The sequence below is a fragment of the Macrobrachium nipponense genome, chromosome 10 (genome assembly GCF_015104395.2).
Source record: "Macrobrachium nipponense isolate FS-2020 chromosome 10, ASM1510439v2, whole genome shotgun sequence".
Classification (NCBI taxonomy): domain Eukaryota; kingdom Metazoa; phylum Arthropoda; class Malacostraca; order Decapoda; family Palaemonidae; genus Macrobrachium; species Macrobrachium nipponense.
In genome coordinates, this window is record NC_087204.1 from 52,000,058 (window position 1) to 52,017,557 (window position 17,500).

The window sequence follows — 17,500 nt, forward strand, 5'->3', positions numbered from 1 at the left end:
TGAGCATCTGAAAGTGCATGTCAGTGAGAGGTATTCACCACCCACACCGCATGAGTAGCCAATGGGAGCGTGTCTTACTGTTTTGCGGCTCTCTTGGCCAATCAGCAGTGCTCTAGCACCCCATGCCGAGTCTTCCAAGGAGGAGTGATGCCTTTAGAGGTGAAAGAACAACATAATTTTCTCTTCTTCAACACCCATGAGAACAACAAAGCCAAATCTAGTCAGCCATCTCTAATGGCTTCAGCTGCTTAGGAAAGAACTCCCAGCCAGTCCATAGACAAGTCCTCTGCTAGGTCACTGCAGTCTTTGACTTTCTTCACTAGAATCCCCACAGTCCAGTCCAAAAAGCTAAGAACTTTGAAAACTCTAAATATTTTCTCAATAAAATGGCCCAATTCAGAGGCTGAAAACATAACTTTGGCCGAGGTGAAGGCCGACCATTGAGACATGTCAAATAGGTATAAGTCCCCTTGGGAGGAGGCAGCCAATTCCAGGGAAGGAGCTTCTCTGGTAACGTAAGACTGATATCTCTTGTTTGAAAGGCGTGAAGGAGGAGTGCAGAGGGTTGCCTTTCCCTGCTCTCTCTTGTCTGAGAGCCCACAATCAATCTCTCTTAAGGCTTTTCTGGACAATGTGGACAGAACCATCATTGAATGCCTGTAACTCTGATAGGCTGATTCCTCATGAAGAAAACAGATGCAGAAGCTGAGGCAGCAGGAGAAAAATGTTGAAAAGGCAGCAAAAAAAATATATGAGGAGACTGGCATAAGGTGAGGGAGTGGGTGTCTAATCCAAAACCTCATCATCAGAAAAAATCTGTGAATGAAGTGCGTTTGAAAAGTCGTGATACAGCAGGAGTCCTTTGAAGAAGGCCCATGATTACATCCCGGCAACACTGAATGGGATCCAGCAAAAAATCAGGTAATACAGTCAGTCCCCAGTTATTGGTGGTGTCGGTTATCAGCAATCTGGTTTTATGGCGCTTGTCTAGCGCTGAAATGCACCAATATCCGGTCATCGGTGCCAATAATTGGATATTAGCGCTGATACATATCTAACAGAGGTGCCATTAACTAGTTACCACTGCCAAACCTAGTTATCAATACAATTAAGCACCAAAAATTGCAAATTTCTGGTTATCAGCTATTTTTGTTTATCATAAAGCTGTTGGTCAGCAATAACCATGGACTGCCTTTACTGTGTTAGGTAATTGAAGAGGTGAATCTGGGCGCTGGGTGCTCAGTGGACGCTGAGTGCCCAGGGGAGGTGGGGCGCCGGGCGTGGTGCCACACAAATGTCATATGGTGCTGAGAATACTAGAGAGAAGCTGGCCACTCATTAACTCGCTTACACGACAATGATGAGCACTTCCGAGACTTGGATGGGTGGCTCAGGAGACAAAAACCGGTAATCTTCTGTTGGGCCCTTGAGAGAAAAGTGTTCCAACAACAAGATAGATATGAACTAGTCTCCGACTCTCTCCAAGACACTTGCAAGGAGGTGGAGAAGAGTGGTCAGCAACCACTACGTGTCTCTTTAAAGGACGATACATCTCATGGAAACCCCCTTGGTGCCTTTTATCCAGGGTGGGATCAGGAGAGCTGGATGAAAGCTCTTGCACTTTCCTACGGATGCCTTTCCACTGGCTGTCCGCTGAGTCATGGGACTGGTCCACAGGTTCGGCAGAGGGGGCACCTACCCATGGGCAAACTCCACCAACTCCCTTGGGCTTCCAGTATTCCTTCTCCCTGGTGCACGGGAGCCTGACAGTGACCTCCTAGGAGTGTCAGCAGAACGGGCAAACACCTTCTACACTAGCACTTGCTCTCTGCTTAATCATATTGTCCATAAAGACTTTAACTGAAGTACCTAACTGCTCCATAGTACTTACCATAAGACTAAACCTTTGATCGATGCACAATTCGAGGTTGGACATGGCATTAGGATGGGAAGCATGGGGGCTGGGTAAAGGAGTAGGGGGTGATAGTCCTAGGTTGGTTTCAGGGGAAAGAGCAACAAGAGTATGAGGAAGAACAGGAAAATCTGCCTCACCCGACTTAAGAGTAAGTACACTCTAGGCTAACTACATTCCTAGTATTAGCCATAGCAGTAGCCTTCCTTTTCCTATTTGTCTCTAACTTATCCAGATGTGATTTCAATGTCTTCCATTTCCTCTTATCCCAGTCCCTACATTTGTCACAATCCAGGTCAATCGAACAAGTCTGTCCTCTACAATCACTAATATTGTGTGGGAATCATAAGAGGCTTTCGTTAGCCTAGTCTTGCTGCCTTTGTTGCAATGACAAATACTAGAGCTACAACTAGTATTGTCATACACTGTTGTCGAAGAAGTCGTGATCATAAGTCAACCCTAATTTAATGTAGGCTATGGTCATAAAACCGTCCAAATCAAATTAAGGCTAACTGGAATAGTCCTAACGCTCCTCTTAGTTAAAGATCATATCACCAGATGGTGACAATGAGTAACTAGACGGCAACCAAAATCAAAACAAATCAAGAATAAGTTCTAACAGAACCTAGCTAAATGAAAATAGCGCATAGCGCACATGCTAACAATATTAATGAGTATGTCACTGAATGGAGACAAAGAGCAGCCAGCCAGTGACCGAATCCAAAACAACGCGGAACATAACACAAGCGATGTTCACTTGTTGATTGGCAGAAGTGAATTGAACTTGTCAGCAGCATTGTATCTATCCGTACCTGTAAGTAGGCAGGACTTATCAACTACACTTAAACAATAGTGCGTGAGGGGTAGAATTTAGCTTTGTAATTACTTGGTTAAGTTGCGTATATAAAACTACAAGTTTAAAAAAATTCTTTTGGCTGCTTTAGTGAAATAAGATCCCAGTGAATAGATGAAATAAATGAATGAAGTAAATGAATTGTAAGTTTTATTTATACGTATAAGTATTGTGCAATCATGGAATTTCATAAGTAGATTCTATTTATACTACATGAATTGTGCAATCATGGAATATCATAAGAAAGTTTTCGGATTAGTACAGTGGGCAAGGAATGAAGTTGCTGACATACAGAGAGAAGCAGTCAGCTGCTGAACACCCAAGGATCCACAGGAGCATGTGCAGTGTTACTACCCTCAACCATTTTCTCAAATAAGGGGTGAAGTGCCAGGAAAACTGTTAATCACAAAATTGGTCTAATCTTAAGTAACAGGTTTGTGAGTAAACCAAAAACATTTTACACCAGCAATCAACTATTTTGTAATATAATTAATTGCAAAAACAAACAGGGTGCTACTATGAACACTGCTTTGATTGGCTCAATTGCCCAATTATACATATTAAACATTTTTTGGGTACTTGGAAAACCATAATCAAAGGGGTCTTTTATCAGTAGTACTGGTAAGTGCACATAAATATTATAGTGCAAAATTTTCAGCATCAAGCACAATCAAAATTTGATTTAAGCTATTGTTATCTGTTAGTGTTAAAACTGCTGTGAATATGGTTTTCTTTATGAGAAGGGTATACAAAATTATAAGTTTACAGTGACTGGCAGAATGAATTATGAAGCTTGACTGTGCAACTGTATTTATTTCCATGAATATTTAATCTTCCAAAGTAGTCCAAGAAGTCCACTCTGCAATATTGATAAACTCTAATAGGTGTGATCCAAAGGAATTTAATCACAAATGAGAATTTAACTGATGCAAGACACAGCTGAAAAGCTAGACATTTACATGAGAAGAGAAATAATTAGATAAAAGCAAAAGATCAAAACCAGTGCAGCCTCAGTAAATTGTGTGCACCCAATTACACACTGTGGATGGTACCCCTACAAGGTAGTATTTGCATAGAGGAACAGTACCACATAAGGGTCAATGTAAAAATTTATTAACCTGTAAAAATATGAAAAAAGCTTAAAAATAACATTTTGTCTTATAAAAATATTTTCAGTAGCATGATAAATTCAAGAAAACAAAGGCTCCAACCACCTAGTTTATGACTTACAAAAATAGTAATACTATTTGGTGTGCGTGACTTGAAAACAAAGCCAAAGTTTCTAGCTGCAGATACTAAGGCACCTTCATCTGGAGACTGGGCTTGATATTCCAATTTTCCTGTTAAAAATAACAATATTAAATGTCATTAGGTAACGAAGGACCTTGATCAGTAACACATTACTCCTAGGAAATGCCAACTTTACATACAAAATCATTCAACTACCAAGTGGTTTTGTGGATTTTGATGGGAAATTTTTTGGAAATCTGGAAAGTAAGTCTTGAATATGCATATAATAAATATAATATACACACAGCATATAACTAATATGAATTTATGCATACTTTTTGGGAAATGAAAGAAAAAGTCATTCTGAGCAAAAAATGCTCTATAAACATATACATTTTAAGGCCTCATTTGTCTGAGGTGAATTTTCAAAATAACCGTTTACTATCATTAAACTGGCGAGTAAGGTGGCATGAGATGTCTGAGTAGTTAAGGATGTGGGGAAGGGTTGATGAAGTGAATTAGGCTACTGGATTGATAATCTTTTAATCATGATTTTTTTCTAGCTGGTTATTAAAAATGTAACATTACAGTCCCTTCAACTAGTAAATCACCTGTCAACATACTTTGTGTAATCTAATTTTAATTATTAGCTTTACATACCAAGAAAGCAGTGTAAATGTTACTAGGCATAATTTATTTGTGATAATTGAATTCTAGCGCACTCTGTCCTGCCGCTTTTTCGTGGAATTGTTGAATCAGGAGTCAGGACTAGGCCTATGCTTATGCTGAATAAGTAATAGTGACAGTAGTCATGATGATAAGATAATGCAGGTAGGGAGAATATTGCACTTTGAATTATGTCAGCTCTTTTACATAAACTACAGTTACATGATATTGACAAGGTTAGGTGAGGAAGAGTACAGTTACCCTTCAACATCCCTCAATTTTTTAACTCGTCATTATTCAAGTTTTGCAATTATCCGACCTACCCTTAGCTCTATTAATCTGGATAATTGAACAATTACTCAATACATAAATAAAACTATTTATTATACTGTAATTCAAAAGTAAACTGGTAAGTTTATCAAGCTATAATGCAGGTTGTTACCATACAGAAACAGTAAAAGTATGTTCTGACAAAGATGTGTTAACCATGGGTACAAGAGAGCCATCATTTGAGCAATGCCTTCTTTCAGCAGTTCATTCTTTCATTTTCTATTCTATAGTATTTGAAGGCACTTAATCTTTATGCAGTATGCATATAGCAGTCAAAAACATGATGTCATCAACACATCTTTTCCAAACAATAACACCACTGGTGGGCAAAACGCCTTTCCACTGCACTAGTGTATCAGACGAACGTTGAACATTCAGGTTAATCTGCACCTTATTTCTAAGCAATGGTTCAGTTGTGTGTTGTTGTAGGATGCACAAATAGGTAAGGAAAGGGAAGCCTAGTATCCTGGCACTATATTCCCAGTGAAAGTGACAAGGAAAGGACAAATAAGTGGCTGGTAGCCACTACTTGTCCAACTCATGCAAGGCTTAAAGAGCACTTCGTAACCTGGCCTAAATTGCTCAGGAGGTATAAGGTAGAGCACTTGCTCAGTAAATGAGTAATATTATTACTAAGTTCAAAAGACCCACCCAATAGACCTACCACGTAAAAGTTCGTCTGCCAACCATTGCTGATGGTGACTTCCAATATTTTCCCGCCACTACCAACACATGGACAGAAGTTTTCATCCATATGTATCTAAATCGTCCTATCATTTAATTGGAAGTTGATCTTTATTAAATAACATAATCTCACAAAATACTAGAGCATAAAAGCATTTTTCTATTGAAATATTCAGTTGCACAGTTTCATTGACATCGTTTCGGAAGCTGTGCAAAATGCATGAGATTTCACTACATAGAAAATTTAAAACTTTACTACTCCATCATATTCTTATGTAATTATTTATTTTAACCCATATAGTACCAACAACAGATACATAAAATTATAATTCCATGTTTTTAGAGTAAAAAATAATGATAGACTTCACAGGAACAACTCTTGGGACTCGCAGAAAATGGATTGAGATAAAGGACCAATGAATTTCGGACCATTCCACTATTAAGAGTGCAGTGACACAGACAGCTTGCCCTCATGTGAAAGTTGTTTGAAACTACTGGATTCTAAACCTTTATGGGAAGCAAAATAATATTTATTTCATTTAAATATTTATTGTTGCCATGAAATGGTTTTTCTCTCATGGTAAGTGAAGTTAACAGACTAAAAAACTTAAAAGATAAGCAACTTTGAGAATATTTTTTTATATTTTGAAAAATTAATACAGCACTACACAAGAATACATATACAATGTAATAAGCAAGAAAGAAACCTCTCCTGCCATACATGTACAGTGTCCATAAAACACTTGACAAAGTTAAATTAGGCGAGAGCATCGTCTGTCATGTTCGCTTTTGCCCACCAGCATACTACGCATGTGCCAGATATGCTTCATTTGTTTACCAACATAATCTTTCCTATTATTCTTCACTTCAGAATTCCATGTTTTTATTCCATTGGCAATAACAATAACATTTTTCTTTTCTTCACTTAACTCAGTACATGTTCCATGTTGTGTTAGGCTACCTTTTCTGGTTCAATAGTGCATTACAGCATGTCTATTCTTAATATGCTATCAAAATGTGTCTGGGCTTCTTAAACCCTGTGTATAGTATTAAAAATATTGTCAGAGTGCTCCAGAGAATGACAAACTTTAATGATGTTTAGTGCTATATTCTTACCATTGCATATTTTTTTAAACTGTGACCAAAGCATCCTATAACACAGGTGTATGAATATCTAAAAATAATAAATTATGTTGATCATATAACACCCAATGCTGGTGTTATAGGAAAAACATGAATACTATATAATTAAGAAGACTACAGAGTACATCATTTTAACTCACCTCTGGATTCCTCAGGCATTACAGTATGACAGAGAGATAGTAACCTAAAGAAAGCCTCACACTCTGGATCTCCCCCATCTAGTGCATCCACTAAAGACTGGTCATAGAATTTAAAATTTGACTCGTGATATGGATTACGAGACAAATCTACAGGACGCATGTACTGAAATAAACAATAAATGAATTAGTACTTTTCATATTACAGGCATATATGTACTTGACTATAACAAATGAAATAATGGTAAGTCAGGATAAAATCAACATTGCATATCTAATTCTGTTAAAATTTAGCAACACCGCTACATTAATTCTTAAATTATTTTCTAATAAATGAAAATTTCAAATTAAAATGATAATGGAAACTTGGTTAACTATGCAAGACTAATAATAAGTGAACCCTGTTAGTATGCATGCTTAGATCCTGAATCATGCAGTTATAAATCTAGTTATGGAGATAAGATAAAGATAGTAATAAAGAATAGTTAATTATCTACAAGAACAGACTTTCAAGGTAGTGAAACTGGTTTTAGTTACTAAAGACACCCTTTTCTAAACAAAGTATGCCATTATTTTCTCACATAAAAATTTACCTCTATATAGACAGTGTATTGCACAAACTAATCTTTAATGTAGCATGAACATGAACAAACTGTTATTCTACAAAAGCCTAAAATCATTCAGCCGAGGCATTACACTGTTTCATTACCATATTTGACAATTTCAAATGCAAACATTCCAAGTCATAAGCGCATTTTGCTTAAACGTATATTTCAAAAGTTTCCTACAGGATACAAGTTAGTGAAGACACCTTAAAATATTCTAGCTTTACTAAAACAACTTTCCAAAACCAAGCAATCTATTTACTTTATATATACTGTACTCTATTGCCCCATCTAGAAATACAAGTATATATCAATATGCAGTACTACAATTGGAGGACTTGGTAATCTTACATTTTTCCCTGATTGCCAACAAGTGAAAAACTTTTAAGACTTCCCAAAAACTGTTGAGATATCATTTATCATTTCTACAATAAACTAAAAAGTGCTCCTATGAATTTTATTACGGTTTCATAGAATGTAAGTAGCTGTTAGTCAGAAAGCTAACATAAACAGGCATTACAACAAAATAATACACATAATATACTCAGAATTTAAAGTTTTAAGATTCAGAATCAAGTAACACATTTTCATCTCCTTTCATAACATTATTATTATTACCATAAAATATTTTAACTGGACAATTGAGTCCCATTACTCCCAGAGGGCTGGCTCGAAGGATCTGTTCTTATATCAAGTGTGAACAGACAGTTCCATAACAATATTCATAATAAAGTAGTATAGCATTTCAAACAAACCAAGGAGTCACATCTCTGAACTTAAAGGGGTGAGAAAAAATGTATTTTCAAATGACATAAAAATGGGAAAAAATACAACGAAACTAAGTAGTACTGCATGTCTTTCCCTGCTGGAGGAGGGGGGGACTGCAAGAACAAACAAAATAATAAAAGGAAGAAGGCAACACAGCTGGTGACCAAAGGAAGCGCCAAAAACCTGTAGTACAGTTAAGTACCCTTCTACAAGGAAGATATATGTTGGTAAAAGGCCAGTGAATGCTGGAATGAGGCAGTTTGATCTTGAACAAACAAACAGAAAAATGGATATAATAGGTTTGTTTGGAATAACATAATAAACTGATGCCCCCAAAACATGAGCAATAATTGTGTGTTATACTTTATAATAATTGCTTTAAACAATAAAAATATGAAAGTCATGATACCTATATGTTCTGGCATCTTAGTTGAAAGACTTTTTATGAAAAAAGGAACTCCAAATTTAAAAGGAATTGGAAAATTAAACTGATTTGAACAGATTATCAGTGTTTTATTCTGTCACTGAAACAATTGGCCATTTAGAGTTGTTCATTTTGCACAGCCTAATAGAGGATATAAATGGGATATAATGTATGTAGTTGGCTCTGCTAAATAAGGGCTATATTAACTAACTATCAAGTTCCTACCACTGAATAAAATGGCCTGTTCTCATACAAAAAGTCTTAAATTCTTTTCGGTCTATTTACTACCATAAACACCCAAATATATCCCAATCATAAATATCACAGTATACTGAGAGTAAAGTAAAAAAAAAAAAAAAAAGGCTGCTAAATACGTATAATTAGATTCATTGCAACTTATAAAAAAAAAGGCCCAGGACAAACATGAATCTAATAGTAGTATCTAAATATACAGAAAGTAAAACTGTAGCAAGCAGTAAATGATATTTTTTTTTACATCAAAATGAGAAACAAAAAATTTAATACATTACTCAAATCTAAAATAGTCCACTATTTTTCCTGTGTAGGACATCTACATATTTCAAAACTTTTGCTCTTAAACCTTTCAGCAACTCCATTTTCTCCCTGGTTAAAATTTTTTTTTACCCAATTATAATAGTAATATGCAACAGTAACTGCATAATGTATGGCACATGTATTGAAGAAACAAAGGTCTACATCTCCATTTGCAGATTTGTGTTTTGGATACTGCACTTGGTTTTATCTCTTTCGCTGCTAAAGAAACAATGAGGGTATCTGTCAACTGATACAGATATGTTATTGCCATATATGTGCATAAATGAATTTAGCATTCTGTGTACTTCAATTACAATACTAATAAATATGGGCACCAATATCAAGGATGATACCTTTTATTTATTTAATTTTCATTTAAGTAGAGCAACATAGTTAAATTTTGTTTTATTCTCTTTGTAACATCTTGTGTTCACATACCACAAGATTAAAAACTTATACCTAAATGATGTATACAATGAGTAACTAACAGAACTGTTAAACATAAGAGATTTTAAAATTGTTATTGTGGCTACCGTTTATCCATGGCAGTGTAATATTCATCAACTCTACAACTAGGGAGTCTATTTCTTGGTACTTTATAGCCACCACGCTATTTGGCTTAGTATAAAAAATCTAGTCTCATTTGATTTATTTTATCAGACATTCAGGACTTCCTTCAGGTGATGAAATGAACCTCTCTCTCTCTTATGGAAACATAAAATCATTGTACAGAAACTTTGTTGTCTGGCCATCCATGAATGACAGCAATATGCAGAATACTGTAGTGTTCGTTCTTTGATCTTCCTCAGGAAATATGACAGCTTAAACATTATCCTACTTATGCACCCTAACATTATCCAAAACAAGAATACTGATACTAGTATGCCTAATGCAATAAATGTCATAAATTCCTAATTGTGTTAAAAGTCTACCATTAAAATTTAGAGTTTATGCAATCTAACATACATGGTTCAGCTGGAATTCTCATTACTTCAAGTTAGTCAATTGACTTCATATTAAAACTTAAATATGAGAGTACTTTTCAGATGGATGCAACGAGAGTACTTTTCAGATGGATGCAACATGCAAAAAACAAAGATCATTTGTATGAAAGAATATTTCTTTAATTTGAACCAGTCTTGGAAAATTCAGATTAAGGATCTGAAGACCACAAAAAGAACAGGACTTCTAAAAGGAGAGCTATTAACACACTTACTAAATTTCAGTGCTAATAAAGATAATTTACTTTTAGTTCATCATTCATTTTCAGTGTTGAGGAATTAGTTAAAACTTTCTTTAAGTCATTTCTTTTCAGTTACAGTTATGCAAAGAAAATTTCAGTACAGAGGCTCTGCTCTCTCCATCTTCTTTCTTGTTTTTATTGCTCATATGGCCTCTAAAATGAGTGACCACCAAGCATCCAAATAAAAGCAACAATAATTGTCACTTTATGCATTTTTTAGTTAACAAAACCTTGAGTCTAATGACCCTATGCCCTGAAGGAAAGGTGTACTAATGCCATTAGAAATATTAATGATTAAGATATAAATTTTATGTTTCATTCACACAAACTTCTACCTTAGCCAGCCCTACACTTTGGTTTAAAGATTTTGACCATATCTTCCATTAGCAAAAAAAGATTATGATGTCTCTGCAATAAGTGGTGGGAGAGCCCCTAGGGGTAGACAAGTCCTTATGTCTCTCAATTACACCCATCAGAATGAACCTTTGATCTACAAGAGATATATGCACATACACAGAAAGAAGGCAGGCAAAAAGGCAGTGATATGTTTGTTTCATGTGGTAATGTCAAGCACTGTTATTCTAGAAAGATGACTCCAGGTAGTCCTTGAGTTACAATGGTTTGAGTTGTGATATTTTTTATGTTACGATAATACTGATACAACAAAAATTCTAAATCTCATGTGATGGGCTCAGGCAGCAGCATATGGTGCGATATGTTGCCCTGAGAGGCTGGGATGTGCGCGTCTCTTGCCCTGACCAATCCCTCAATCATGCTAACTACCTACGAGTAGAGTTGGGTCTGTGTTAGGGTGTGATTTTTTTTTTTTTTTAACTGTTTAAAACATAAATTTGTGTAAGATCAACAAATCTTCCAAATGCTCAAGTGAACCTCCTTCTGGTAGTGTAAAGAAGAAGAGGCATTCCATCACTTTAGAGCAGAAAATGAACATTTTCAACCAGCATGCCACAGAAAGGCAGTCACAGCCATAGCATGTGATGAACATCTATTGCAATCAACGTTATCCACCATCATTAAAGACAAGAAACAGATATTGGATGCTGTAAAGGCATCCACTTCAATTCATTTGATGATTATAACAAAGAAGAGATCTGGGGCTTTGGAAGAAATGGAGCAGTTACTGGTCACATGGATGGAGGACCAGCGAAAGCAAATGTCACTCAGCCTCTTGACCATTCAAACAAAGGCATGCTTGCTTTTCGAGGAACTAAAGGAAAAACTATGATGATACCCACACCAAAAATGTTCATAGTAGGAGAAGTAGTGGTGAAACAGCAAGCACCGATGCCAAAGGAGCCGCTAATTTAAGGATGGATTTTCATAAGATCGGCGTTGATGAAGGGTACTTGCCGCATCAAATCTTCAATGTCGACGATACAGGGCTGTATTGGAAGCAGATGCCTGAACAGTCCTACATCCACAAAGAGGTAAAAACAATCCCCGGGTTTAAGGCATACAAAGATCTACTGACTCTTCTGCTTGGGAGAAATGTGGCTTGGTATGAACTCAAGCCATTCATGATTTATCACTCTACAAATCTGAGGACATTTACAAGTATCAGCAAGCATACACTTCCTGTGCATTACCAGCATAATAAGAAAGCATAATGACTGTACTCTTTTTGAAGACTGGTTTGAGCATTGCTTTATTCCAGGAATGAAGGAATATTGTAGGGAAACACATCCCTTTCAAAATTCTGCTGATTCTTGACCTGTTCCCAGCCACCCACAGCACATCACAATTATCAAAGAGAACGTAAAAGTTGTGTTTCTGCCACCAAACACAACTTCTCCCATACAATCCATGGATCAGGGTGCTGTAGCTACATGCAAATCCTATTATCTTTGGAACACTTTTGCTCAGGTTGTTGAGGCTTCGGATAATGAGGACAAAGAGCTCAAAGCTGTCTGGAAGGAATTCAGTGTTCTAAATGCCATTCTGAACATTGGAAGGGCATAGAAGGAGGTAAAGAACGTATGAACGGAATTTAGAAAAATCTGTTACATTGGAAGGGCATAGAAGGAGGTAAAGAATATATGAACGGAATTTAGAAAAATCTGTTAAAGTGTATGTAAACTCATTTAAGGGTTTTGATAAGGATGGAGCAGTTGTGGAAATTAATATAAAGATTGTGTCACTTGGGAAAAGTAGCTTTAGAACTTGAAGAGGAAGATACATATCAAAGAGCTCATACATGTACGAGATGTAGAGCTAATGGCAGAATATTTAATTGAGCTTGCAAAAGAGATAAAAAAGGAAGAAGAGGAAGACGAAATTGAATAAGAGCCAGAGCAAAAGTTTAGGACAAAGATAATGGCAGAGGCATTTGCCTCAATTGAACATGGTACAAAACTGCTTAATAAAATGGATGTGAATTTGGAATGATTTGCTAAGGTTGAGAGAGGGTTTCAAGATGTTCTTACATAATACGGTCAATTACAAAGAATGAAGAGGCACTCCCAAAAACTGCAAAACAGCAATCCTGGGAAGAATACCAGCACTTCAATGTTGAAGCAACACAGCCAAACAGAAAACAGAGTTTAGCAGGCATCTCATGCAGGGAAGAGTATGTGTAATAGAATCTTTTCTTATTTTAGAACACATTTTGGAGGGCCTGGGATTTTCCATCCTCATAAATCTGGCAAGATATAATTAATGGGCTGTATGAAATAATATTTTTTGTACTACACAAATACTGGATTTAATGTGTCATTAAGCCAATTAGTCATACTTAGGATGTTGGAGGATGGTTATCTATAAAGATGCTCCTTTGATCAAATAAAAGAGGATAGTTATCTACAAAGATGCTCCTTTGATCAAATAAAAAGCACTTGTTTTATAATCTTATTATGCTTCACAAAGCTATTAGGTCATGTATAGAGACAGTGGAGGGTTAACCACTTTCAACTTGTAAGGATGTATTTAGGGAAGATCAAACACACTAATGCAGATTCTGCCTTTCATTATGAATATGGTCTATGTATATACTTAAATATCAAAGTCTATGCTGATTATACAATATTATTTGATTTTGGTAGTCTATTACTGATAGCAATGTTACTTTACTAATAACAACAGTATTGATCTATGAGACCCTAGGTGTATAAGATAGTTTTCATATTAGAGCATTTTTGCATGTACCCTTCATGCATGCTATATGAACTTGCTAGTTCAGGTGTATGTCAACTAGCATTTTGTTCCTTCTCAATAGGGATATTTCCTTCTAATGGTCTTCCTCATTACCATTATTAATGGGGGTCCTCTCTAATGGTCTTTCTTATTACCTTGAAGTTCTGACATGTTTGGTTATTTTCTTCCAATTCTTCTATCAGGTTTTTTGTTAATACTGTGTCCTCATCTTCCACTTAAGAATATTAGGCCTAAGAGTTTGATTGTTTGCCTGAACGGTATTAGTATTTTAAATCTCAATTTACTTCATGATTTTCTTTTAGCTTCATATTTTTGTAGAACATATAAGCTTTCCTTTCTCAACCAATAACTGAAATCCAACTGAGGAAGCTCATGTGTCAACTTTACCTCTAGCTGAAAAAAGGAGTCACTCAGAACACTGCCAGTATGATGCTGTGTGCTATTTAACGAAGTGGCCCTTGGAGACATTTTTCAATACCAGTATGTAACTTTGTAATGTCAGTAACTGTCAAGATATAAACTGTGCTTAACACTAAGAAAAGTGACATGATGTACTCTATTTTCTATTTTGCATGTACATATTAAAGATAATCTATATGTTTTTGCAAAGTGCAATCAGTTAATTTTGTGTGTGAATACTATCTGCATATCAAGTGTAAAATTCCTTTGAATATGAAAGAAAATAGTTGTAGCTACCTGCATATGTGCAATGCCTCTGAGGATGCCATTAATTTATCTTATCAACTTACATTGAGGGTCTCTTGGGAAGGAATGAGTAAGTTTTCTGACTAATGTGATTTCCTAAGGAGGTGCACAAGGAGAGATTCTACTAAAAAAATAGAATAGATGTCGGTCTTGTCTGCTGCCATGATGAGCCAACTGGCCATGTACTTTAGAGCAGAATTTCTTTGAAGTGAGATCTGCATCCCATTGAGGCATGATACAAGTGAAACCTCAAAAGCTAAGACAACAGCATCAAAAAGGAAACTGTCTCTCTCAAAATAACGCTAAAGAATTTTCAAAATGATGGATGAACAAGTATTTGGAAATTAATGCTTTCAAAGTTGATGAAACTAGTCAGGAAATCTTTTCTAATGGACTGAGACACTGTCTTTATTCTACATGGAGTATCAGGAAACAAACAACTGAAAAAGTTCAAGTTGATTACAGGATCAACACCTTCTTCATCCCAAAGAAAGCTTTAGAAGGCCAAGAAAGGGCACAAAACTAGTTTTATGAACTACTTATCCAAAAATGATATTGACTTTTCAGTCTATAGCCCAAAACTTTTCTGATCTTTATAGATATGTGTGTGGGAATTAAACAAACAATCTAACTATAGAAAATGGTCGTTCATGAAGAGAATTTGAAACCATCCCAAAGATTTGTACTGACAAGGAATTAACTGTCTTTGTCTCTCAATGAGGCCACAATATCAGCATCCCGCCAGTAACCTGGGATTGCCTGTATGAACTACAAAAACTGAGAACTTGTAGACTAAACATAAAAGGAAAGAATAGTGGTTCTTATATAGTCACACTTAATCATCATATTAGATGTGAACAGATGTACAATAACGAAGGTTACTCTTGTAACTTGCAAATAACCTCATAAACCTAGGATAAAATTAACACTGACAAGAACTGATGGGAAGAAATAGCACAGAATGTAAATATGACGATAAAAGATGAGCAAAATAATGTCAAAATGGAGTGAAAATGGCGACAAGGAATGAGCAGGCAGATAATATGCTGGGGTATATCAAACTAAACTGAGGATTCAGACTGATGGTAGGTGAAAGGTTGTTATCTTTTCTAGACAGAGATAGTTTTCTCACCACTCAATATGGGAGAATAATCACCTCTTCTGTCAAGTGTGCAATGTATATAAGTTCCACTTGAAAATTCAGTTACATATATATGGCTACCGAAGGATATGGTTCGTTTGATACAAACAATAAGTATTTCTATTATAATATCTACAAAATCTCTAAGAATTCTGTAAGGTGATGTAATCCCAGCTCATGATCTAAGAACAGGTTATGAGTGTTCTTGAAAGGTTGAAATGAGCAGATAAAAGCATTCTATATATTATATATCACAATAAAAAAAAACAACCCCTTGGATAGTAATTCTGTTGCACAACAATAATGCCCATCAATGGGTTAAGAGAACTCAATCTGAGGCATAAATTACATATAACAATGTATTACATACAATTGATGCTCTAGGAATACTATATGGAAAAAATAACAGAGAAGAAGAATGCATAAACATGCAACCATTAACCTGATTAAAATAGAATCGTAAAGAAAAACCAACAAAACCATATCTAAGTGAAGCACTAAAGAAATAAACCGTTGTTCTTCACTACTGGCATCCATGAAGTTGACATCAGTTAACTTAGATAATAGCTGCTAAATAGGATTTAGTGTACCTATACTGCTATACAGATTACAAGATATTCAACATAGATTTATAAAGATACATGAAAGTCACCCATATTTTCTTTAGCTTTCTTTCAGTCAAAAGAATAGTGTACGTAATGCACCAAGTTACAAACCACATAAGAATGAATTTCTACAGACCATAAAGTGATGGTTAAGAAGACATAAAATTAGAGTAACCAATGTGAGAGCGTTAAGATATATATGTACAAATCTGATAGCCAAAATTACCCTCTGTGAATGCTCAGGCCGATGCATTATTTACTGCCATAAAGAATTGTGTTGATAGCTTTGTTTATTTAGATCTCTGTAAATTTTAAAGCAACAAAAACTGGCACCTGTTGTATGCATTATTTACTAGGCTTTAATTTACTTAAGTATGCCACGTACTTTTTAGGCTAGTAAAAATAACTACTAAAAATGTTTATGTATAGATCATTTGCATGACCTATGCATTTAGGAGTACATTACAGTAATAATTACCATTAAAGCAACATTTCTGACAGGCAACTATTCCAAGTACATCAAATACTTGTATACTCAAGTCATAAATATTTACCCACTGAAATTAGTTAAGGATTTATTAGCTATTAATCTAAAAGGGAGACTAAGCTTTATGCAGTTTGAAAGAGCTGCCTAATTATCTTGAGGAGGCATCTATGCCATCAACCATAACATCCACGAAGGTAGCGAGCAGATGAGTGACAACAACGAAAAAAATGGTAGTTACTGAGGTATTCTTGTTGGGCTCAAGATCAGAGGCATCATCCATTACTTTATCATGGGTACTTTGCGTTATATTAGTCTCTCTGAAGAATGACTGACACTTAATAGGATGGACATGATGCCCTGAGCCTCTATCATTATGATGCATAGACTGCAGTTCCATCCAGGTGTCACCATCTGAACTTGCATCAGCACTGAGGAGGGTGACCTCTGTTTCATCCACAGAACTATGAAATCCTCCAACAGCTCCTCCTCGGCAATTCATCTTAGGTAGATCTACTTTACTTGACTTTCTCTTACTCTTTTTTCTTACCCATATGCCAGACTTAAATAACAAAAAACAAGCAACAAAAATCAAGGTATTGTAAAACAAAATGAGAGAAAAATTAAAAAACTCAAAATATATAAGGACCCTAAAGTAATTCAACAATCATAACAACAAATACAAACATTTTAAACTTCTGTCTTTCATATAAAATTATTCAAAATAAGAAAATTTTCAACTATTGATTTACTAAAAAATAAAAACATTTTAAGAAGACTTCATATTCATTAGAGCAATATTCTCTAAGCAGTACTAATAAACTTTATAACATCCATGCTTCCA

The 17,500-nt window shown here is 35.5% G+C and overlaps 1 protein-coding gene across 1 annotated transcript in view; it reads right to left on the reverse strand.

Annotated features, from left to right (window-relative positions):
- Nucleotides 1-17,500, reverse strand: part of LOC135223612 (phospholipid-transporting ATPase ID-like) — a gene marked incomplete in the record, with an annotated part of 252,267 nt that overhangs the window by 140,227 nt on the left and 94,540 nt on the right. Inside the window, 2 exon segments of the mRNA XM_064262219.1 lie at nucleotides 3,996-4,105; nucleotides 6,959-7,121. Of these exon segments, the coding sequence (XP_064118289.1) occupies nucleotides 3,996-4,105; nucleotides 6,959-7,121 (273 nt within the window).